Consider the following 24,588-nt stretch of genomic DNA (forward strand, 5'->3'; position numbering starts at 1 on the left):
GCGCGACTTGTGAGCAGGCGCAGGCGCTGCACGCAGAGAGCGGCGCCGGGGGCGCGGCACTGCGCGTGCGCGCCCCAACAGCCGCACCGGCCTTGGCCGCGGCGGGCGCCTTCGTCCCCGTGAGTGGCCGCGGGAGGTGGGAGCGGTCTCGCGGCCCTGCCCCTTCGCGCCGCCCAATCAGAGGCGGCGGGCGGGGCGCAGCGGGCGGCGGCTGTCCAATGAGGGGGCGACGGGCGTTTGGCGGGTCAGTTGGGTGGCGGGAGTTGGCGCCACGGCGTGTGAGTGGGCGCGCGCCGAACGTTGGCCATGCTGTGCCGCTCGTTGCTCCGCCGCGCCGGGGCCGCGCCGCCCCGTGAGTGCCGCACCCGCCCCACCCCGTGCAGCCGCCCCCGGGCGCCGCGGCCCCCGGGCGCCGCGGCCGGGTGGGCTCGGCCGCCCGCGCCCGTCGCGGTGGGCGCCCCTGCCAGAGCCCTGGCCGGCGGCGGGGTCGGTGGCGGCGGAGCTCGGCCGGTGCCGTTACAGCCCCTTTGTCTCCCCGCAGGTCAGGCCTCGGCGTACCCCCTGCAGCACCTCCTGGACAGCTACCAGTGCCGGCGGGAAGATGACCACCTGTCTTACGGAGAGGTGGGGGTGCCGGTTCCCCCCTTCGGCTGCACCTTTTCTGCAGGTAAAGCTGTTTCCTGAAAGGCCGTTTTGGGGTCCGGGCTGCGGATACGGCGCATACGTGTGCTGTAGGCACTTTTTTCTGAAGTTCTCGTGATTTGGTTTCATAGTTTCTTGTTACCTCTTTCATGTGTACATGCTTTCTTACATCCGGGACAAAGCATGTTACACGGTCAGTTATAACAGGCAAACTTTTAGCCCGAAAGACCTGGTAATTTTTTTTCAGGAATTCATGAGATGAAGTATTTTTCCATTAAAGTGAGCTGACAACAGTGTGACTGCATGGAGATGTCATATAAATCAGATTGTGGAATTCCTCTATATCCTAATAGAGAGCATTCAGTTAAAGGACTAACTACAAAGCATTTATTTTAATGGCTTTCTGTTTCTTTGCCCATGTCAAAGTTTGTCCTCTTGATGTAGAGCTATGGCAGTGCTAGGCTAAAGATTTGAAAAATTGGGCATTGTGTAAAATATGTAAAAGCTGGAGTAGACTGAAGGGTAGTGAGTGGCAATCCAAGAGCAGGGTATGTGCCACTAGATGTCCACTAGTGTTTCCCCATGATAAATATGTGATGAATGAAGTAAGCCTGGACGCTCAGGTCTTTGGCCTTTAGGTCAAAACTCTTTCATTTGCAGAACTGGTCTAGAACTGACATGAGCTTATACCTTTCTCTGAGGCTGCTTCCTGCTTTTCCAACTCAGACCCATAGAAAGCACTGGGGGTTGTAGAGGACGGGTAGTAATGATGTAAAACAGGAACTATCATAGCTGCCAAAAGAGGCTGCTGTCTCAGAATCTGCTCTTTGAGCCATTGGATCTCCCACATATAGTAATTCCTCAATGGGATGTCTAGAAATGTTGCTTGGTAATATTTCTGTGTTTTGAAAATGGGAACTGCTGTGTAAACACTCTTTATTTTGACAGCAGTCTATTGGTTCTTTTAAAAGTGTTTGTGGCCCTTGATCAAGAGTGGAGGGATGGCCATGAATTATCTACTTAATACACAAATAAATTTCAATTTCTTTCAGCCCCGAATTTGGAGAATGTACTGGCAGTTGCAAATGAAGAAGGATTTGTTAGACTGTATGACACTGAAGCTCAATCTAGCAGCAAACTGATCTTTAAGGGTAAATATATAGAATATGATCTTCATTTGACGTGACAAGTATACGATATAGTGGAATCAGAGAAAGCGTCTGCTGAGTTGTTGAAACATAAATATGGACAGTACATGCATCCTTTCATATCCTTTCATGAGTGTTGTTTACAGCGGTGTGAGCGTGTTCTTAGATCAGCAGTACTAAGCAAATTGTTCTGTGTTGTTTTTCCTGCCTGAGGCAAGCTGTTGACAAGTAACAAATTTTCTGATTTCAGTGTCTGATTTTTTTTTTTTTTTTTTTTTTTGCATTCTGCAAAATATCTTCACACTGCAATGCACTGAACTCATCTTGGCTTTTCTTTTTCTTGTCAGAATGGCAGGCTCACTCAAATGCTGTCTTTGACCTTGCCTGGGTACCAGGGGAACACAGGATTGTAAGAAGTCTTTTGCCATCTAACTTTATTTTTAACACTTTGGCAACTTGCTGCAGAGAATGACTAAAGCTTTTTATTCTTTCCTTTGAAGGTCACTGCTTCAGGAGACCAGACAGCCAAGGTGTGGGATGTGAGAGCTGGGGAGCTTCTTGGCATATGCAAAGGTCACCAGTGTAGCCTCAAGTCAGTTGCTTTTTCTAGGTTTGAGAAAGGTAAATGTTGATTTTTTTCCTGCTCCTCTGTTTTTCCCTCTTCTTTTTCCCTAACACATCAATACTTATGAGGGTAAAAAAGAGCTTTAGAAACTGATGGTCACAAATAGCAGAGGCAGATTCTGAGCAGTGACCTAGTCAATGAAGCGAAACTAACTTGCTGGAACTTCTGTTAGGAATAGAAGGAGTGTTCACTATTAAGCTTTGCTGTTTTCTGAGGAAAATATATTATCATATTATATTATTGCATGTATTTATATATATATTCTATTATTACAATTTGTCTTGGCTTCAAGGAAGTTAGAGTTACAGTAAAATTAGGGCCTTAGGTGTCAGATGCTAGCAGGTGATCTAATGCTAGTGTCTGCGCATTTCTGATCTTGGACAAGTTTAAGAGTATTGGAATCATTCAGTCTTTATTTGCATACAGAAGCATGTAAATACTCTTTTCACAGGCATTTCTTTCTGGAGTAGTAGTAAGGAAAGACTAGGCAGAGTAAGGAAAGTAGTCAAAAAGTATTACAGAAATCAGGCCTGGATTCTGCATACCTGGGATCGGCATCCCAAGTGTTGGGGCAGAAGAGCCAGAGACACATAGGTGGCATTGTACTGGATTCAGTTAATTAATTTAACACTTTCGGATGCTAATATTTCTCTCCGCTCTCAGCTGTCTTCTGTACTGGAGGCAGAGATGGAAACATCATGGTTTGGGATATCAGATGCAACAAGAAAGGTAACTGAACTTTCAGATATCTATCAGAAGGGCTTAGTATCTTGTGTAAGAAGTAATACTGAAATGTGCTTGTTGAACTGAAGCTTTTGCCATTTTGTAACAGTTTCAGATTTGGATCATGATCTACATGCTGTTCTTATAATACCCTGTGTATCAGTAAGGAGATGGGAGGAGCACAAAATTTATCCTTGGGTAGGACATCACTGAGATAGATTGGGTGGGTGACAGTGATTAGTGCAGGGCCATCTGGAGGGATGAAGTGAAGTTGGGAAGTCTTTAGCCAGAGTAGGAAGGAGGGCAGAAAGCACAGGAGCAGAGGAGCTTGTGATTCCTAGGAGCAATTGAATGTATTGTGGGAATACCTGCTGCTCCTCTTTCTGTTTCCTGGAGAAGGTCTTTCTTTTCCTTCCCAGGTCATGCCCTTAAATCTCTTCTCAGTTCCCTGTTCTGTCTCCAGCAGTTCCCTAGCATGTGCTGCCAGAATATATCTTGCAGTTTCATCTCTCTTGGGTTCTCTAGCTCTTGACCCAGCAAGTGAGGGAAAAGGGAGGCTGCATGTGATGGAAGTGGAAGGTACAGGGGAAAAAAAGTAGAAAAGTCACTATCTTCTATGACAAAGCTTGTAAAGCATTCAGAGTTTTATAAAGTGAAGAGTACAGGACAAAAGGATAAATAGAAATGAGGAAATAGCGTGGAAAAACACTGGAAACCTTCCTGTGAGTACAGTTCTGCTCTGGATGAAATCTGCTGAATGCTCCTAATCAGGATGCATGCTGAAGACTTCAGGGTAGTGATTTCCAAAGGCAGTTTGGCTGTACCAGTTTTAGCTTCAGTGGCCAAGTTACACTGACCACTGCAATTTTTTGTAGCATGTGCTCCTGTTTTCTATTATGTTCTTCTCATCAGTATCATATGTAGCTAACAATTTTTGTTTTCAGAACACATTGATGATATTTAAAGGTCAGTCTCAGTCTCTTTTCAGGAAGTTTTCCAAGCTGCTGTCTGTTCAATAAAATGATGGTAAGATCATGTTGACATGGAAAGCTATTGATTGAGATATCTTTGATTTCTTTCAGATGGATTTTATAGACAGGTGAATCAAATCGGTGGAGCACACAATGTGGTTGACAAACAGACCCCTTCAAAAACGAAGAAGAAGAGGCAGAATCTGAGAGGACTTGCTCCGTTAGTGGTAGGTATCTAGGAAACAAACAAAATGTTGGCCTCTGCTTGGAGGACAGTGTTATGCATAGCAGTCTTCCTAAGAAGTTGCAAGAAACATCTAGCTTAAATATGGTAAATGCTTCAATTCCTCTTTGTAGAGGCATATTTTTGTGTCATGGTCACTTGCTATAGCTAAGTTTAGGCACTGTTTAATTGTCTAACAATCCACATAATTGTGGATGGCCATCACTGTGCGAATGCCATATGAAAATACACCTTTTTTTTTTCCAGAGAGGAGAGATGGCCAGTATTCCTTTTCAGCGGAGGGAGCGTTCTAATTTTTTCTTTCAATTTGACCATACAAATGTCTGCCTCACTGGAGTAAGATTTGGGTTTATTTAATCTATGAAGCTTTGTGATGAAGGCAGCTCTGGATAATAATTGGCAGCTCTGGTTATTGTCAGCAACTGAGGGGTATAATCTTAAGGTTCCACTCAAACACTTGCTATTCAGTGGCAATTTCACTGGTGGAGAGGTTTGAAGGACTGGTGTGTCATGAATGGCATCTCGTATTCCAGCTTCTGCTGCCTGTAGTGACCAGCTTGCTGGAAAACATGAAACTTATTCTGACAGTAGAGAGAAACCAAGAGGATTAAGCTCGTTCTAAAGCAAAATTCAAGCTGGCCTATGGCCAAGAGGAGTAGATTGTCTCTGGCTGAGAGGAGGTTTCCTCAGTATTCACTTGGCCTTGAACTAAGCAGCAAGATCTTGCTGACCTTGAAAGAAAACAAACAGCTCTTTCTTTTCCTTTAAGGATTTCCAGCAGAGTGTAACTGTGGTGCTGCTTCAGGATGAGCATACTCTTATTTCTGCAGGAGCTGTTGATGGGTAAGGAGAGAGGATGCATGCTTTTCTGTGCTGTTCTGCATATTTGTAGCAATTGGGAACACAGTCCTCTGGCTCACATTAATCTTCTGGGTATTTTTGGTTTGCAAGACATTGCTTTTAAGCATTGCAGGTGACATTAACTGTTCAATTCAAATCCCAGAGCCCCTAAAAGCCTTACTTAGGCCCTGATACTCTGGTGTACAGGTACATGAGATGCCCTCTGTGACTTCTTTTGCAGGAAAGTCAGCTCTGTCTGACAATTAAAATGAACTTTAACAGTACCAATGATAACATTGCTTCTAGGTAAGCTCTTTCCTAGAATAGACAGAAAAAGTTGTATAGCTTAGAAATAGATGGGTCCCCCCTCCCTTCCCCAAGGTACAGGGAAGCAATGGCACAAAGAAGTTAGGAGATTTTTCTAAGATCACACAGTGACCCACAAAGCTACAGTTACTATGAGGTACCTATGTAGAACCAGCAGACCTATGCTGCCAGGTTGCATTACCTTAGCTGAATGCTGCTTTTTTTTCTTACTGGAGGTTGCAGCACTGGGACAAATTGTGCTTTTGTGATAAAAGTTCATCTGAGTGTCTCAGCTATGGGGCAGAAGGAGAACAGTTCTTATCATCTCTGTCTGTTCTTGTAGAGCTATTGGACCACAAGTAAACTTGTATTGTTAGACAGTGAGCTCATCTGGGACATTAGTGGGTGACTGGTGCCTGGATAAGTGTAGGCGTGCTTGGGAAAATGTTGCCTTGAGTCACAAAGGATGCGTTCTTTTGGGTGCCAGATCTGTTGTAGCATCTTGGAGCTCAAGCAGACTGCATCATTGATTAACATGGAGATTATCCACTCAGGTCTTGATTCTTCAGCAGGCTCCCTGTGGTCAAAGCCTTTCTGAGGCCAATATGATTATGATTCCTCTGCCTATGACTCATGACAGGGGCTTGCTCCTGGAAAGCAAGAAAAACATTGAAGCAATTGTCAGCAATATAAAGGCATTTTTGCTGTTTCCTTTTTTACCTGAGAAAAGTTGACTTGCAGGGTCATGTTGTATCTTGTGTTAGTTACAGAAGACAATACTGCCTCCGCATTCATTTCCAGCAGAGCAATTGTTTTGCTTTCAGCATGTCTCTGCTCTAGTTTTGCTCACTCGTGCTCCTTATCACTGGACACTTCTCAGCAATGAGCAATCTGTCTTTCTGTATTTTTTTAGAAGGCTCTGCCACCATTGCAAAGCAGATTTAGAAGCTGAAGACACTTGTACTTTTATATTTCAGTGTGATCAAAGTATGGGACTTGCGCAGGAACTATGCCACTTACCGTCAGGATCCAGTGCCATTCAAGTCTTTTTGCTACCCTGGGACCAGTACTCGCAAACTTGGTAAGTTATTGGATGATGCATTTGCCAAAGTGCAACTTGAATCTGAGAAGTACTGAGAACTCTATCTCTTATCTTTATAGACAATTGTATATCAGATTGACAGATTCAAAAGGATATTTTTCATTGCCAATACCAAATTTTCAAGTTGAAGACTGAAAGTGCCCCATTTCTGCATCGTTGTACCAATGATAAAAAAAATATTTCTATAGGCATCAACAGTATATTTTCAGAAATGGAGCTGAAGGAATAATAGAGCTGTGTAGGTAGCATTTAGCTAATGGTTTTGATGCATGTATTGAAATCAGACTGAACTCCTTTGCAAAGAGAACTGAAGGAGCTGGGTTTTTACAGTGTAATCTGTGAAAGCTGAGCAATACTTGAAGCTGTTTGTTACCATAAACAATAGTGTTCTTGTTTGTGCTGCTCTGTACTTCTTTGTATCTTAACTCCTTACAATGCTGTGATCCACTACAGCAATTCCAGATGACTTGTCTAATCAACTATCTTGATGTAATGATTGGTATCATGCTCGGGAAGATGAGAAAAATTCTCTAGAGGCTGGCTATGAAATAACTTACTGTCAGGGAAAGAGTCTTCTTAATCCTAAATCAATAATGAACTAGAGAGTCGCTTATTGTACTGAAGCATGAGGGTTTCTATTTTGATCTCTGTTTGTACAATTGGATATTCCTGTTATGCATTTGTAACTAGCAAATAACTGCTTGCCTTCTGTCCAGGTGAGAATTGTCTCTCAACTTCACCCTGAGTTGCCATGAGAAAATGTAGATATTGATCTAGAAACTTTCCTTCTCCAGCAACAGCTCTGTCAAACAAATAAACTCTCCCAATGACAATCTCTCTTATGTGATAGAAATTCTTTCCAAATTTCCCTATCTAAGCATTCCTTTGAATGTTTCCCAAAATGGTTTGTATGGAGTTATTTCTTATGGAGAACTTCTGACTTTGTCTTTAGGATATTCTAGTCTGGTTTTGGATTCCACTGGCGCTAATCTGTTTGCTAACTGCACAGATGACAGTATCTACATGTTCAATATGACAAGCTTAAGGACCACTCCAGGTAAGAATGATATCTGTGGAAATAGCTGCATAAATGAGTGCCACATACAGCAAGGTCACTAAACTCATCCCTAAAACCAGGCATCTATAAAGCCTAGTGGCAGGCAGCCTGGAATAGTGTTGCATAGATACAGACCTCTGCTTTAAATCTGGTCTTGATCAGTAATGAAAGCAATATTTTATGAACTGCAGGTGGTTTTGTGGTATAGGTATAAAGAACTTAGTCCCAGCCTGTAGCATTCATATCATGCAAACCAGCATTATAATTGCCACTTGTTGGAACCCTGGTTAGCAGTTCTCTTAGGCAGGCCAAAGACGAGGACTGTCTCATCACCTTACACACGAATAATTGGCAGTGCTATCAAACACGTCATGGAGAGTAACAAGACAATTTTCTCCTTTGCACTGGCTTGCAGGGACAGCTTGAAGGTATAAGAAACCTATTCCATTCTCATAAGTCTAAAACTATGTGAGAGAAAAGGCATCTGTTACAAGAGCTGTTCATATTCAGCAGTAAGCCACACAAGTAGAAGTAATAGCATAAGAACATATATAAGTGCAGATACTGGCTCGCCTAGGTTGAGGCTATCAATAGTTTGTGCATTGACTCCAGTTATCTTGTTAGGAATGGTTAGCATCCAGCAACATCTAAACCAAGTTTGAATCTTCCCCTTACTGACAAGCTCTGATTTTTTTTTCAAGCTCTATTAGGTGTGAATTCATGTAAAGTTGTCAGCTGGCATGTTGTATTCAGATATTTTAAGATACTGCCCTCTTCAATTTAGCTTCTATAGCAGATTTCTGGGAAAAAGCATCTTCAGCATATCATGGCATCTTTAGCTTTTTAGATTCCTTCAGTTCTGCATCTGTGACCTTTACGTTGACAAGATGGGTTGCAAACTTTGATGCACTGAGCTTCTTTGTCATGGGCCAATGGATGCTTCCCAGAAAGCAGCAAATCTTATTAGATGTTTTCCTGTCAGACAGACATATGATTTAGTTTCCACTGCCTTTTCTTAGTCTTTCTGTTAATTGAAATTAAATGAACAATGCACCCTTCTGTATGCTTTTCAGGAAGACAGTCCGGTGGGAATGCTTCCAAAGCAGAGAAGTAGTGCAAATGTTAAGTATTAATAGATCAATTGTTGGTTTTAACCCTGGGTGTCACTGCTGAGCTGTGGAAGTGTTCTCACTGGGCTGTTCCCCTGGAAAAAGGGATTCTCTCCAAAGTACAGGATGCTCCACCATCTGCCTCTTGATTTAGTTTTTGCTTTGTGTTTCCTTGTGTGTAATGGATAAAATCTGGAGAGGAATCCTGATACACTCAGCTGGATTAAAAATGTGTGAATTTTCAGAATGGTTGTAGGAACGGTGTGCTGTTCCTCCTGCAGAGGGCAGCACCAACCTTTGGGTTGGTGTGAGCGGCTGGGGAGGATGCTGGGCCTCTTTCCTCGACTGCAGCTACTCTTATCTAATATTGAGACAGCTTTAGTTTGAAGGAGAATGTGAAGAAATCATTCTGTAATAGGATTTGCCTGTAGGCTTCTCTTAGGAGGATATTCACTGCTCTGTAACTACCGCATTGAAAGAGCTGCAGGTAAAAATCTAAGGGTCTTTTGGAGTCTGGCAACTTTTCGAAAAATGCCAAAGGCAACCAACCGTGTGGTCTCTGGTCTGTGGGTCACCTTCCTTGCCAAAAACACTACGGAAAAGGGATTGGAAACCCTCCAACCATCTACTGAACTGCTGCTTTCTTGCTGCAGTGTCTTGCATCCTGCAATGTTTGTGGTGTCAACACTTCAGAGCTTTTTGTGCCAGGGCTGGTAGAGGGCAAGTCAGTCACACGTGGTGCTAAATTGGGAAACTTGCCCTTTCTACCCTCATAAGAAGTCTGGATGTAGTACAGCCAAGTGTTCTAGATCCACACTCAGCTCCTGCGTTGGCTCTTGGTGCTTCCGGTTCTTGCAATATGAAGAACAACAGCTATTCAGGGCGGTGGCTTCAAGGCTTTAACAGATCAGCTGAAGCATTACTGAGACTTTAAAAATAGGCAATAGACAAGCATAGCTGACATAGTATATGTTTTGTTAACGAAATACAGGTGCTGGCAGCAGGAAAAAGCAGCAGCAAATGCCTTTGTTGCTTCAGTGGAAGTAGGCCCTAGCTATGTCTTCCTTGTGATATCCCTGTTAATTTAGCAGGAGAGGTTAATTTGGCAGGATTGTGGCTATGGGAAGAAGAGACAAGAAATCTTAACTAGTGTGCTGGGGTAGCCCAGGTGATGTCTTGGCCTGGTCCTGATATGAAGGAGCGAAAGCATTAATAAAACGGCCCCTGATTACTAATGCTATGGAGAGAACTGTTCAGGGAAACCTGCTTTGTATCAGAAGCTACAAGGGCTCCTGTTGAATAATACTTCCTGGTGCCTGGTGGCTGGGGCTTCAAGCCCTAGAGCAAGGGAGCAGCATAACCACTTTTTCTAGAGGATATGTGGCTAGGCAGGAAAAGCCTGTAAGATGAGCCCTGCTTATGTAACCAACTCCACAGCTGTGCATTGACAAGTGTTTTTATTTTCAATTTTTGTCTCACAGTGGCAGTTTTCAGTGGACACCAGAATTCTACCTTTTACATCAAATCCAGCGTTAGCCCAGATGACCAGTTCCTGGTTAGTGGCTCAAGTGACTGCAACGCATACATCTGGAAGGTGAGGCACTTGGGAGAAACCCGTTTGCAGCCCCAGGCTGGCTGCCCAGAACTGCTCTGTTCTTCCGTTTCATTTGCTTTTCATGTTCGCATAGGACACTCCCTGCCTCCCACTCCTACTTAACACAGCATGGGGTTAGCTCCTGGCATGTTGTGCCTAGAGTGTGTTGCTGTCAAAGCTCGATGTAACTATTTAATGTAAAACAGAGCTAACCTCCTGCCATCAATATGACTCTCATCACTGCTGCTTATTGCAAGTTGCTGATCTTAATCTGGTTTTAATGGGCATTAAAATCCTCTTTCAATCCTGTTGATTCAGCCAGCTATGACAAGTAGACAGTTTTTGGTTCATATTTAGCAGCGGAGCACATTAGCAAAAACCTAACAGTTTAATTGTCTTAAAGGGCACACTTTTTTTTCCTCCCCTTTTTTCCAGCTCTTGCTTCAGACATAGCTTTTTCTCATGCTTAATTTACAGTAGTTAAACCCTTTGTATTACAGCAAGGGCTCAGTCAGAGCCTTCAGCAAAATTCCAAAGCACTGTCTGACAGCTGAGAGGCTTAGTCACTTGGCATCTTGCGCTGACGTGTAGGAAATGCAAATGTCACAAAGTTAATAGCAGGGACCTCAGAATGAAACATGCTTCAAGTTCTGTTCTCCATACAGCCGTATGGGAACAGAGTGGACTTTATATCTGAAGAAAAATAGGTAGAAACATAGGTGACTTTGTTTCAGATGTTTTATAATTTTTAGGGAATGCTGACTTGCTTACCCCTTTCATGATGAATTTGAAAGTAAAATACAAACCTCAGAGCAGAGGGCCACCCTACTGTGGTTGTGGTTTGAGCATGTAGTCTCTTTGATTCTGAGCTCACTGTTCTTGTAAGCGGCTAGATTGCTTACTCAGAAGTAGCACGAGTATAGTAGCATGGCTAGTCCTGTGTTGAAACAGGTGGTGTAATTTTAGCCTTCCTAATGTTCTGAGCTTGTTCAGCAAAAATACCTGTGAAAACTTGGGTTGCACATCTTGCATTCATGTGTTTTGATATTTTCCTGGAACACAGACTGGGCCTGGGCCAGGAGCATTCAAGGACGTCGTAACATCTCAAAGTTTAAGCAAGTACATTTGAAATGCATTTGCCTACAGAAGGCTTTATTGCTATTACATGTGGGTGACAGATGTTATTGCATATTTGTTAAATAAATCATCCCATGATCATCTTTATTTTAATCCCATAGTCATGTTAGAAAGCGGGACTTTCAGCGGAACTCGATCTTATTTCAGATCTGTCTTATCCAGAGACTTCTTAATTTGTTTTAAATGTAGGCAAGTTTTTCTGAGACTGAAATGTGTGCATCTCTTCCAGGGATGAGCACTTATTATGCTGTGAAAATATGTGGTTAGATATTTCATGAGGAATTAATAGGTAATGTTGGAAAGAGCTTGATGAAAAGTGCTAGCTCTCCATATTTAGAGAGCAATGGAAGGCAGAGCAAAGATGTTGTCCACCCAGATTATTTCTCTGAGGAAATTTGGCAGCAGTACTAAGTCGTGGGTCAGTATTTCCCAAGGAAAATGCTGAATGGACAGGAATGCTGTTTCAGTCTGTTCCGCATACAACATCACTTTCAGGCAATGAACATTTGCTTTGTGTTGATTTTTTTTTTTTTTTTTTTTTTTTTTTTTTAAATTACTGGTCTGATTAATGAAGTGATTCTTGAACAACCCTAAGTTTATAAAAACCAGTGGGCAGAGAAGTTTCTCTCTACAAAACTGGTACATTGCCGGTGTCCTCTGTCTCCTTGGAAATAGACAATATCCTTTATAGATATGTGCTTCCATAGTTCCATTGTCCTTTGAATCCTCTGGTATGGGCCACTCCAAGGTGAGTGTATTAAGTAACCCTTTGATCCGTCGCAGTGTTGAGTTTTTATGCTTCTGTATCATCTGATGCATAAAACTACATGTACCATTTCATCCTGAATCTTGAAGATGGATACAACAGCTGTTTCAATGAGTAGGGTACCTGATAAAGCCTCATTTCCTAGGTTTTTCTACAGTTTCTCATTTATTAATAGCCCTAACCTTGCATCAATACCCTGTCAAGTAGTGTGAGCTGAGGCTAATCCTGACATGTGCAGGCTGGCCAACTGTCTTTGGCCAACAGAATGGATACTGCTGTAATTATGCCCACCTTACTGCATGGGAACACAGTCTTCACGGTCTCTCTGGTAAGCATGAAGCTGTTTCAAGATCACTGCCCTCTTTCAGGTGTGGGCCTGCTGGCCAGTTTCAGCCAAAAGCTGAAGTAGATGGATGGGTCCTCTCATTGTAGAAAGCCTTGCTTTCTTAAGAAACAAGGCTAAAACTGAGAGTTTCTGGACTCTAGCATTCCAGTGACATAAGGAAATGCAAACCTAGGAGTCTTGTAATTCTGTTTTTTCTAGCACCCAAGGAGAGAGATGCACTTTATTGACAATGTAGTTTGGCCTCTTTCTCCTTCAAATTCCAATGACTGCATCCTCCTTTTGTGCACAATAGTATAAATTAGGTGTAATTGGTTTCATTGACACTAGTGTACTGTAAAACCAGCATGAGTGCAGAATCTGGCCCAGCAAGTGTAATTCTCTTCGTCTGCTCTCTCCTATCAACAATCAGTGGCCACTAGACTGCTATTGTGTCTATGTTATGTGTGTATAGCAAGACTGCTATTAAATGTAAATGAAGGTGTTCTCTGCACCAAGCTCTCCTGCAGTTTATTCCCTAAATAGGGATTTAGTTTCCATGGTATTGCATGTTTTGGCAGAGAAGGGAATACTCTGAACAAAGCATTTAGTAGATATTTAGTCAAGTGATTGCCTCTGCTATGCCAGGAAAAAGTGGCCTGTTATGATAAACCTGTTTATATCCGAACAACTTCAAGATTCTGAAGCTGGGTATTCAATTTTAGCTTTGCAGGCTGTTATAGGAGGGGATCCACAAGGGAAACTTGTGCAGAAGCCCAAAGCCTTCCCTGATGTCTTGCATCTTCCTTTGAAATCTATATGCAATATCTCCTCCTTTTCCCACACAGTAAAGAATCTTTTCATTCACTTAGTCATTTATGCAAATCCTCCTCATAATGTCACATCGGTAATGGTGACTCATAGCCCCAGAAAGCATTGCCTGCTGAAAGCATGCAAAACTCGGATGTAATCTGTTTGGGTGCATTTGTGTGTGTGTGTGGTTTTTTTTTTTTTTTTTTTTCCCTCAGGCCACCTAATGCTGGCTCCAGCTGTATCTCTCACTTATGTGAGCTGCAACTGAAGATTAATAGTAATACTGTAGAATAGGAGAAAGCTTTTTATGAAGTGTATAAGAGAAATGGGGATCAGTTTAATGAACGTGTGTGCTTTAGGGAGGTTTTTATTATCTCTTAAGAGGTCCTCTGATCCAGTTGATTGGCTGGAAGAGGTACTGCCACTTTGCAGCTACACAAATACCAATTCTAAAGCCAGTGAAGATTCATCTATCGGACTTTGTTGGGTTTTTTTGTTTTTTGGGTTTTTTTTAATAAATAATTGACCTAAGATTGGGACATTTGTAAAACAGCAGCAGAATATATTTGCCTACTCTGATTCAAAGTAGGAGTTTCCCAAACCTTTAAGCAGCTTACCTAGAACAGACAGGGTTACTTAGTGCAATAATGTGCTTGTGTAGTGTGTCGGGTTGACAACTCTTGAGGCAGAAGTCCTGTGTGTAGCAGGAATTAAACAAGTGTTTCCAGGCAAGTCAGTACATCTCAGTGCTGACTAGCTGCTTCACCTCTAGAAATGAAACACAAACTAATTCCTAGAGCTCAGTCAGTCATTACCTCTCAGAAAAGATTGCCCACAGTCCTTGTTGTGAGGACACTTTATGGATGAGGAAGGGTATTCAGATGCCTCTGACACTCCATGAGGTACTGAAATGAAACCATGGACTCTTACTATACAGGCTACCGAACAATTGTCATGGAGTAGCTACCCTTATTAATGTCATCTCTATGAAATTAATTCCTTCCTTGCTTTAAGATATTAAATCCTACAGAGAACATTGTCTTTGCACAACTGCAAAGAGTATGGAAGCTGTGGTGATTTTTGGGAGAGTGTGACACCTCCAAGATAGCTAGTGCTGAAAAGAAGTTCTGTGAGGAAAGGAACAGGGATTTACAGCTGGGTTCTCCCCTCAGCTGTAATTGAATATGATGACAGGCTGAAAGCATTTGGTTTATCTATCTCATATAGAAAAGACAGAAAGTATTCATATGCTTCACAGGTGGGCTGTGGAGACCTTTCTTACTAATGTGTATTAGGCTGCACATCTTCTGATTTTAAGCTTTTTTTTTTTTTTTTCCTCTGTGGAATTTTAAAGGTTTCTGAGCCCAGCGTTCTTCCACGGATACTACTTGGTCACTCCCAAGAAGTTACCTCTGTTGCTTGGTGTCCTTCAGACTTCACTAAGGTTTGTTTTCTAGAAAACTGTCTTTCCTGTGAAACAATAGATGTGATGTGACAACATCTGCTTTTCAAAATGTAAGCAGTGTTTGTTTATTTGGAAAGATGTTCTTAGTTAATAACTTACAAAAATGTTCAGTTTTGGGGGCAGTAAACCAAACTCGTCACATTAATACAATATATCAAAACTTCATTATTATTTTAAAATCATTTGGACTATTTGATAAGATCTAGCAAATTGTACATCAACAAATACGTCTCCTGATGAGAGCTTTTTACACTAACTCTAGGACACAAAACTGTGTAGCTATTTCTTCAGGGCTTTCATAAGCCAACAGCTTGTTTCGTGGTTCCATATTTATGTCTTCCTTACCTAGCTGACCATTGATACGTGTCAGATTTGTACAGAGTGGCAAGAAGTTTTGAATGTCCTTTCAAGAACACGTGTGTTCTTTAATTGTTTTTTTTCCTAAAGCTGAGCTGTTCCTATGACAAATGTTTGTCATAGGAACCCATGGTGGAACTGGGTCGGTAATTATCCACTAAGTATCACTAAAAGGAAAAGAATCGTGGTAGGAAGCTGGGTAACATGGTCAGCCTAGCTCAAAATGAGAAATAACTCTGAAAAATCCTAGAGAGTGTCCTAACAATAGCTAGTTTCTTTTACCTGACAGTATTAAGCAATTCAGCCACTTTCCCTAACTTTCATTAGAGCACCAGGGCTTTCAAAATAGCTTTGCAGTGCAGGAGATGGGAGTCTTGCAGACAAACGTACGAAGAATTGTTCTAGTTGTATACAGCATGCAGGAATATGTGAACTATCATTTTAGATTAAATCTGTGGTATGTGTAGCCCAGCATCCTGACCATGATAGTTTGGAAATGCAGATCAACATAGCCTTTAAAATCTTTGTCAATGCAGGTAAGAAATAGTTAGCTGTTGTACAAATTCTGAAGCATGAAGACAAGTGAAAATGATAATGTTAAGAAAAGATGGGGAGCTACTTGGAGTGATTTGATAGGCAGAGTTGCTTTCTGTAAGAACAATATTGGTGTCATAGGGGTCAGAGTAGAGACATTTTCCTGTCCATATTACTATGAACTTTGGCCACAGCACTTCCTTTTTCTTGCTGCTGATTCCCAAGTGAATCGCTAGATAATTGGCCCAAGGAGAGCCATAAAAGTGTGGGATAGGCAGGCTCTGTTGCTTCTCTGAAATAGATGCCATAGATCATTTTAGAATGCAAGAAACCAAGGCTGGAATCTAGACTAATGTTTCTAGCAGAGTTGATTTCCCTGCCAGATACTGCTAACATCAGGGTCTGTGGAGATAGTGCTCAAGGCTAGTGCAACAGCCTTCCAACGTCACCTTTTCAGTGCGTTGCAAACGTTTGTCCCCAAGCAGAAAAGGTCCTGAATGACGGAGGCAGCCCTAGATGCAAGTGCAGAAATGTCCCAAGCTGTTTTCAGTTTCTTGGAACATATACAGTGGGGCATGACTGGATGGCTTTTTTTGTCTGAATGGTTGAAATTTCAAAATATGCATTGGCCCTCCCTGAGTAGGCTGTCATCTGTCACAGAGCTATGCTAACGCAAATGGTTTCTAATGGCTGAGACTTTTCTAGCAGGAAAACATAAAGGCTTTTTGCCTGTGAGGCAGCCTTGCTCCTTTAAAAGCAGTACACTCTGATACACTAATGCAATAGGCTTGCGTTGTTTTGTTTGTTTTATGGGCAAATCCGGTACCCCCTCAACCAGGGTTTCACCTTGCGTTCATATTGGCACGGTATGTCAGGCACAGCTGTTCTAGTTGAGCTGGCCTGTGAACCACTGGATGTGGCCTAGTTGCTCCAACAAACTAATTTGTACTGTAGATTGCCACATGCTCTGATGACAACACTGTGAGGATTTGGCGCTTACGACGTTGTCCTGAGGAGGAGAAATCGGCGTTCAGCAAAATCAACTTGGTAGGCTGGGTCACTCAGAAGAAACCAGAAGAACAAAGTGGCGTAGGTAAGAACATGCATGTTCTCTGTACCAGCAGAAGCTTTCTGCTTGTCTTAGTCTTCAATTTTTTTCATATTAGCGAATAATTCATATAACCAGCCAGATACTTCTACTGGTAAGTACTTCTACCACCAACTAGAGGAGCTAGCTGAAATATCTTACAGCTATGCTGAAGTCTCCGTGACCAGGCTGCATGGCAAATGTTTATTAACGCAGCTTATTGGGCAGCCAGATCTTCACCAGGCATCAGCAGAGTAATTGATAATTGACCAGCCAAAGCAGATGCGCCTGCATGGACTTCGGTAACTGCCAGAGCTGGAACACAGAATCACGGGCTTCAGAACCGAGTCCTTGCAGCTCCAGATAAAAAGGATTTCGTAATTAGCTATTAACAATGTGGTGGGTTTTTTTGGTTTTTTTTGTTTTTTTTTTTTTTTTTAATCACATAGTAGCCGAGAGCAGGAAGGTCATATGCTTCTTTGAATTTGATATTTTACCTAGTAAAGGGCTAGCGGCACATATAGAGCCCTGGAACTTTGAATCGTTTCCTCCTGCCCAGCAGATGAATTCTGCACAGTATTCTTTGCTACTGCTATTAGGTGTCACATTTCTTTCTTCGCTTCATACGGTCAGAGGTACTGACTGTCCTGTACCAATGGCATTCAGTGGAAAGACTTAAAAAAAATGCCCATAGCCAATCACCATGTGTACATAATGTTCCAAAGTTAATCAATAACATTCATCCATTCACCTGTTAAAGCTAGTTCTGCAGAGCAGAAGGTAGCCTCTGGACAGTACTGCAAACCAAAAGAAGAGAGTATTGCATCATAGCATTACTTCTGACCTGTCTGAAACTTGCAGTGTGTTGTGTTAGTGCAGGTGAGTGGAGAATAACCCCCCCAAAAGTGAGATAAGATGAGCTTCCCTGTATAGTAGCTCTAAAACTAAGTATACAATAGCTCTGCAGCAGCTGTTGATGTGACTTCCTGTGTTCCACCTATCTTTTCAAGCCACTCTCCAAATTAATTTCATCTTGGCTAACACAAATACAGGCTGAAGGTCTCCCTGTCCCACTAATGGGATAACATTGCATCTAACCTTTTGCCGGTGAGTAACAGTCTTGCAGGAAGCTTGCAGGACAATAGGAGGGAGAGCGCCAGGTCTGCTCCATAGCTGGTAAATTGTTTGTATGTGTGCATACACCCTGCTTCAGAGAGGCCTGAGAAAACACTTTGTGTACTATTTTCGGCAAAAGAGAAGTAAGCCTAAGGCTAGTCTAGAAGCCCAAAACCTAAAGTAGTTTGTATGCTGAACTTTACAAATCAGCTTTAGCAATTATACTAGAAAAACAGCTTATTTCTCATTGTTGTTACTGCATTAGAGCTACACAGGAGGGAAGAGGAAGTACAGAGACCTTGCAAACACAACAGCAGGCTTCCTGCTGACCTTGGCTCTTGAACACAAAGCACGTGCTGTTAGAATATACGAGCTATCTGCAGAGACTGATTCAGAGCTGCCAAGCCGAGTACTATTGCAGGCCTGCTGGGATGAGATCTAGGTAGTTCCCCACCCATCTATGTGGAACAAATTGTGAGACAGGCTGTGTATTGACTGTTGACCTATATCATGAAGTGTGGCAAGCAGTTTCCTTTTCTTTGGAAACTATTTTTGTGGTTTCACTAAGTTGCGCTACTTTCTTTATATTTTTGTGTAACCAAATTTCTGGAGCTGGCCTGTATGAGAAAAATTCATGACTCTTAAAACTGGAGGTTCGTAGTATCACTTTAGAAAACTTATAGCAGAAGGGAGAGAAGGCAGTAAACATCTGAAATACCTACTTTGGTGTGATGCAGGTAGACTACAGGTATTTACAGTATTTATTGCAAAGAGGCTTGTGCATCCTAAATGGAATGGCAACATAAGTGGAAGCAGCTTGGATCTGGCTTAGTAGAAGCCTGAACAATGCGTACAATCTTACAGAAAAGTCTGATCTTTATGTTGTTTCCCAGGCTTCAGGGTGTAGTTGGTTTGCTTTCCAGCATGGCGTCCATCCAACCCTCCAAGACAGCTTTCCCCCATCCCCCGGCCCATTATCTAGTGAATCCACAGTGTAATTTTCAGACTGTGGCAGGATTGCGAATGCTCATGCCCAGCTACTCATGCTATATTTCTGCTGTATGAATTTGCAGATGCTCATTAGGGATTGAGAGCTGCTAAGCTTGCTAGTTTTCTTCTACCTCTAAGAGCTTAGATTTTTAAGTGCAACTAACTCTCCAGCTGAGATATTGTCTTGTAAGTGCTCATTAAAGTAAAGATTAGGAGAACCAATCTTGGCAGTGACGTTCTCTTCATCCAGATTGAAGCAAGTTGTTATGAAATAGCACAATTCATCAGGAAAGGGGCCTTTAAATCTGCTCTGGGCTTCAAAGTGATTTGTAGTGGGATCCAGTAGTATGGGATCCTATTCAGTTTGCCCTGATGCACCAGTACTAATATATATGTATATATTATTGTAGTAAAAGGAAGGCTCAAAAGGAGGTTAGTATGGTATATAATCAGGGTTGTATAGTGGTCGCTCGACAGGTTACTTGTGAGAGAGTCCGGCCTTCCAAAGCAATGGCAGGGCATTCCCACTACACTTCTCGCTGTCCTTATGAAGTGCTTTACAGTGTAACAGCTAATGCAGAGAATTAGGAGTTCAGATTAAATCCCTGCTGTACAGAAAATGTCTAGAGCCCTTGCGCTCAGCAGTAGAAATGTGTAAGGTGGATAATGTGCTATCCTGTTCGGTTGCATCACCTCAACTGAGGTGAGTAGAAAGCAGGCATTTAACAGACCCACTAATGTATTCTATGCTGGAGGGCGACAGGGATTAAAAATCCCTCTAATATTGCTGTAGACCAAGATGTTTGCTACCTATGATTCCCAGTGTTACTGTCGAGGTCTTAATGCCCCACTTGTAAACCTACCTGTGACTACTTTGTTTCATGTTTCAAGAAGCTACTGTTTTAAAAGCAGGCGCTTTTACATAGTAGCTAGTGAGCTGTAAAGCCATTGTGACGTGTTTGTCTGGGAATCATTTGTTTTAGAGAAATGACTTAGCACAGCGAGAGAACTTATTTTCTTTAGAATTTGAGTACTTGTGCAGGAGGTGAAGAATTTCTCACATTTGTCTAGGTGTGGTAAATAACTGGCTACTATCCTTGTACTGGCTACTATCTTTGTACTGATATAGCATTGCAGAAAATTCTCTAGGAAAAGGGCAATAGGATGAAAGCATGTCCTTTCCTGTTCTTTTTATCTTAAAATATACAACCGTTCACACCTGACTAGGAGCATTATTCATATGGTAGGGCATTCTCATATAAGGCTTCCTCAGTGTTACAACTAGCTATGGGACCTGCTTACAATACCTTTGTCCCTCAACTCAATTATGAAACCATTAAAGATTTTAGTGCAGTTAGGAACCTAATCTTGTCCTCAGACAGCTTCTCAGAAGAGAGCTATCTGGACTAAGCCATTACAAAGTTTCCAGCAGGGCTAGATAAACTTAGAAGATTCAAGACCTATTTTGTCTATCCATCAGTTCCTTGGCTGTAGTTCATGTAAGCAGTGCTAGTTACAGGAGGGATAGAAGTCAGACATGAAGTAAGCATTCTGTTTTATAGTTACCAATATGATATACTATTTTAAATAGGACTTGTGTTAGTTTAACTGAAATTAGAAGGACTTACGCAATCTGTAAGTCAAAAGGCTATGTCTGAGAAGTGGGGTCAGGGCTAAATTCAGAATCTCCTAGCTGGAAGGGGTACTTATAAAAGGGCTGTCTTTAGTCTGCTGGTCTGTGTCCCTCATTGGACTGTTTATTTCTCCTCTCGCAGATCTGCCAACCAGCCCGCAGAGTATGCCTGCAAAGGTCTTCGCAGTGGGCAACCCATGTATTTCCTCACCACGTCCAGCTGCCTGTGCTCCCAGTTATTCAGGAGACCTTCCTCTTTCTACAAGCACTCCAACAGGCTCTCTCAAAACCCAGATGGCCACAACCTGTACACCAGCAAAGCAGAGCAGAGCCAGCCCATGTGCTTCTCCCAAACTGATACCTTCCTCCAAAATGTCCATTAGACATTGGGTTACTAGGACTCCGGGCTCTTCTCCTCTAGACACAGGGGAAAAGGCTCCTTCTCCTAGGAAAGCCCTGGCAGAAGTCACGCAAGGTCTCTTGGAGACAGCTTGCACTCCTAAAGCAGCGCAATCACAGTTTGAAAAGCGTGCCAAAAGAAGGCTTGATTGCAGCAAGGAAGATGACGTGGGGCAGAAGTGTCTGCACACCTGTAGCTGTGTGGCTGAACTGGACCATGTGGCTAAGAAATCCAAGCTAAATTTATGTCACTTGGCTGCAGGCCAAAAAGCTTCCGATGAAAGTTCTTTAAGTCTGGCTGAGTTGGATAATGACCGTGAAGGCTCTAGCCACAGCCCAAAAGAGCCTTCTTTTCCTGGAAGCCCTATTAATCCATCAGGAGTTCAAACTCCCCCTCTTTTCAGATCTCCTTGCGGGAAAGGGACTGACATAGTAGATAAAGAAAATAGTTCACCTGAAAGAAAAAACTGGCTGTCTGCTCTGGGAGAGAAACTAAGGACTGGCAAAGCTGGCATCCCGAATACATCAAACAGCCCCCCATCATCTTGTAACCCCAGTGCAAAACGACAAGAGGCAGCGACAGTGGCCACTTCACCAAGAGCTGTAAGTAGAACAGTCAGTCATGGTGGTCGTGAAAGAGGTTATCACTAGTTACCACTCTCTCCTCAAGCATGTTTAGTTCTCTCCTACTCAGGCATTTCAAGAATTATCTGATCTCTTTGATTATAGACAAAAAAAAGAGATGATTTCTGGCCTAAATAAGCCCCAGTACTGGTCTAACAAGCACACTAATGCCTTCATCCCCATAGAGGAAGAGAATTTTCAGAATTGTTTGGTCCCTCATCTGAAAGGGACTTAAAGCACACGGGAGCTAAGAAATCCTTGCAGTCCCTGGCTGGGTGTTCTAAGTATGTAGCCATCATCTGAAATAAAGCTCTGCTCCGAGAAGCGTAATAATGACAGCACCTTTCCTGGCAGATGTACTGTTTATATGTGTTCACCGTCATATCTGCCTATTTATGTTACTGCAAAGTCACTTCAGCATTGGAAGAAAGAGCTAAATTTTATTCTAGCCCAGGTACCAAAGAAGTTGTTACCCATGTGAAAACTGGGGCACTAAATTCTGCCATTGGTTCCTTCTGTTGAAAACTAATAGAAAATTAAGGGGTTGCAGAAGAGTCAGAGGGCAGGATGTGACCTACATAGTCCTACTTTTGACGTATGAAAAGCTCATCCTAGGATCTGAAGGTTAAGCTTGTAAAGCAGTTAAAAAGTTGGCATGGGAGATTGAGGGTTTGACCTGCAAACGATTATGATATGATGATTACATTTTTAAAACGAACTCATCTATTCTCTGAAACTGGGCCCCAAATCCTACAGTGTCTTTAACTTAGACTCTTATTTCAGTAAATCTTATGTAAACTTTCAGTCATCAAATTTTAGTTGCACTCTCAATTGAGTATCTGATACTAGAGGTTGTTGCCATGACTAAGGGTTATTTTGGTAAAATATCTCCTGTTTTACCCAATTTCATCTCTTTCAGCACTTCTGTCAGATGTGAAGGGGACAAGCCACCACTCCTTATCTTTAAGTCATGCATAGGATTTGAGCTCTTAGTATTGTGATTGGACCAAGAAATTTTGGTTATAATAAACCTAGAACTGCTTGTGCTTGATGCTGTGCATGTTTAAACAGAAGACAAAAAGATTTGCCCTGGAGAGAGATTACTGTGGAAGAGTTCTCTTTCTACTCAGTATGCTTTAGCTCAAATCGCAGGATGCTCATGGCCAGCATTGCACACAAAGCCTGACAAGGTGCTTAGAGTGCCACCAAAACTCATTGATCTATTATATCTTGGAAATCTGCAGCTCTATTATCTGCTGTAGACAAGCCGAAACCGCAGCCAGAGTGCTTCTCCTAGGGCAGTAAGGCAGCCCCGGGTTTTAGCCAATGTTTCCTGTAGCTACTAAGCTTCTTATCTATAAGACAGATTATAGCAAAGAACCTCTCATTTAGAGTCTTATTTGAGGGGCTAAACAAACTGGAGCAATGATGGAGGGGAGACTTTAAGACTCCTGCAGCATATGAAGTGTTAATCTTGAAAGGTTTCTTCATGTTGTTTTTTCTAGGCTGTAACCACTTCAGTTTCCATGAGGAAGATCTGCACATACTTCCACAGAAAGTCACAGAATGACTAAAGCAGTGTGCAGCAGTTGTACCTGGTGGATGTTGACGCTGTGGTATCAAGACCAGATTTAGCAACACTGACAGAGCAATGCACTGGGATTACACAGCTTGTTGTCAGACGTTAATAAACATGGATTTTTAATCTGTTTTTAAACCTGTTAACACTTGAAATCAGCTGAGCATGGAACACTTACACAATGCGTATGGAGACTCATGGTCTCTTAGTGAGTTCAGATGATGGATTTTTCAATACGTTTTTTGTTTTATGAAGAAAACTGAATATTTTTCATGTGGCAACTGACAAATTCCAAAGGCAGGAGCATATTTGCTGTGTGCTGGTGACAGGCGTGTACAGCTTGTCAGTTCGTGTTACTAATCTGCTATGGAAATTTTCTCTGCTTAAGACTCCTGCGGAAAGCCTTTACACCCTCTTGAGTAGCAAGTGTTAGAATGTCTATGGAGAAGCTCTTACTGGGGCCAGACCTGAGCCACTTTGTGCTGGGTGGTATTGCTACAGCTGTTCCTCTAGTACAGCAATGACTCTGATTTTGGCAGGAAAGTTATAAATGTGGCTTCCTATAAATATAAAAGACTTCTAAATGCCCTGTGTATCTGTCTCCATCTGATGGCACAGCTGGTGATTGTAGAAGACAAAGTATATTCAAGTGTGTGATGCCTGTACTCCTCTTGCCATCACTGACTTTTGGGTCATCAGCACTACAGCTGTTAAGGCTGACAGCCTGTCACTTCTTTGAAATAAAGTAGTGGCAAGGTGTGTTACAAAGGATTAGTTTAATCTATCCCAAATAAGCATTCCATGACAGATGGTTGCTCAGTGACCTCTCACAGATGCAGCCTGTAGCAAAGACACTAATAACTGCTTATAAAATAATTTCAGAACAGTTTTATAAACAGCATTTATAAAATAATAGTTTGTAAGTTTGGGGGGCACTTGACATTTTAGAAAGCACTTGCCAGTTTACATATTGATAATAAATGCTTTGTCATCTGTAATTCACCAGTGATGCTGATAGAAAAAGGTCACTAACTTAAATGAGGTCACAGTCCTGCTGGCTAATGATACTAATTCTTAAGTCATAGGTTTCCGTAGAAGTAGCTAATAGAAGATCCACATCTTAGATTGTAGCATTTAGTCTTGCTTCTGGTATAACAGTTCCTATGAACTTCTTAAAAAATCATCTCTGAATCCCTCTAAAGTCTTCATACTGCAAAAGTATTGAGGTAATTGAAGGGGATGTAATCCAACTAATTCATGTTTTCTATCTGCAAATTTCACACCTACTCTTCAGTGCCATGGCGTAATATGGTAGCTGAAAGGGATCAGAGGAAAACATTTTGCTTTGTATTTCATTTTATTTTGTGGACTGTATTTTGCAAGGAAATAAATGGCATAGGAGAAA

The 24,588-nt window shown here is 42.1% G+C and overlaps 1 protein-coding gene across 2 annotated transcripts; it reads left to right on the forward strand.

Annotated features, from left to right (window-relative positions):
- Nucleotides 1–208: 208 nt before the first annotated feature.
- Nucleotides 209–24,588, forward strand: DTL (denticleless E3 ubiquitin protein ligase homolog). Of its 2 annotated transcripts, XM_026110632.2 has the most exons (15): nt 209–352; nt 542–667; nt 1,695–1,793; nt 2,138–2,199; nt 2,291–2,411; nt 3,079–3,144; nt 4,221–4,336; nt 5,123–5,196; nt 6,477–6,580; nt 7,554–7,658; nt 10,249–10,361; nt 14,754–14,843; nt 16,710–16,848; nt 20,724–21,583; nt 23,110–24,588. In XM_026110632.2, the coding sequence occupies exons 1-15, from the start codon at nt 307–309 to the stop codon at nt 23,176–23,178; spliced, it is 2,190 nt and encodes a 729-aa protein (XP_025966417.1). In that variant the 5' UTR covers nt 209–306; the 3' UTR covers nt 23,179–24,588. The 2 variants fall into 2 exon arrangements, with proteins under 2 accessions (XP_025966417.1, XP_064365724.1); XM_064509654.1 differs by lacking the exon at nt 3,079–3,144.

This window comes from Dromaius novaehollandiae, chromosome 3, assembly GCF_036370855.1.
Source record: "Dromaius novaehollandiae isolate bDroNov1 chromosome 3, bDroNov1.hap1, whole genome shotgun sequence".
Taxonomy (NCBI): domain Eukaryota; kingdom Metazoa; phylum Chordata; class Aves; order Casuariiformes; family Dromaiidae; genus Dromaius; species Dromaius novaehollandiae.

Bases quoted from the DNA above. Each gene is read 5' to 3' on its own strand.
- DTL (XM_026110632.2), top strand. From the start codon at position 307: ATGCTGTGCCGCTCGTTGCTCCGCCGCGCCGGGGCCGCGCCGCCCC. The intron at 2,200-2,290 runs GTAAGAAGTCTT...TTTCCTTTGAAG, and splicing joins TACCAGGGGAACACAGGATT to GTCACTGCTTCAGGAGACCA. The intron at 4,337-5,122 runs GTAGGTATCTAG...TTTTCCTTTAAG, and splicing joins GAGGACTTGCTCCGTTAGTG to GATTTCCAGCAGAGTGTAAC.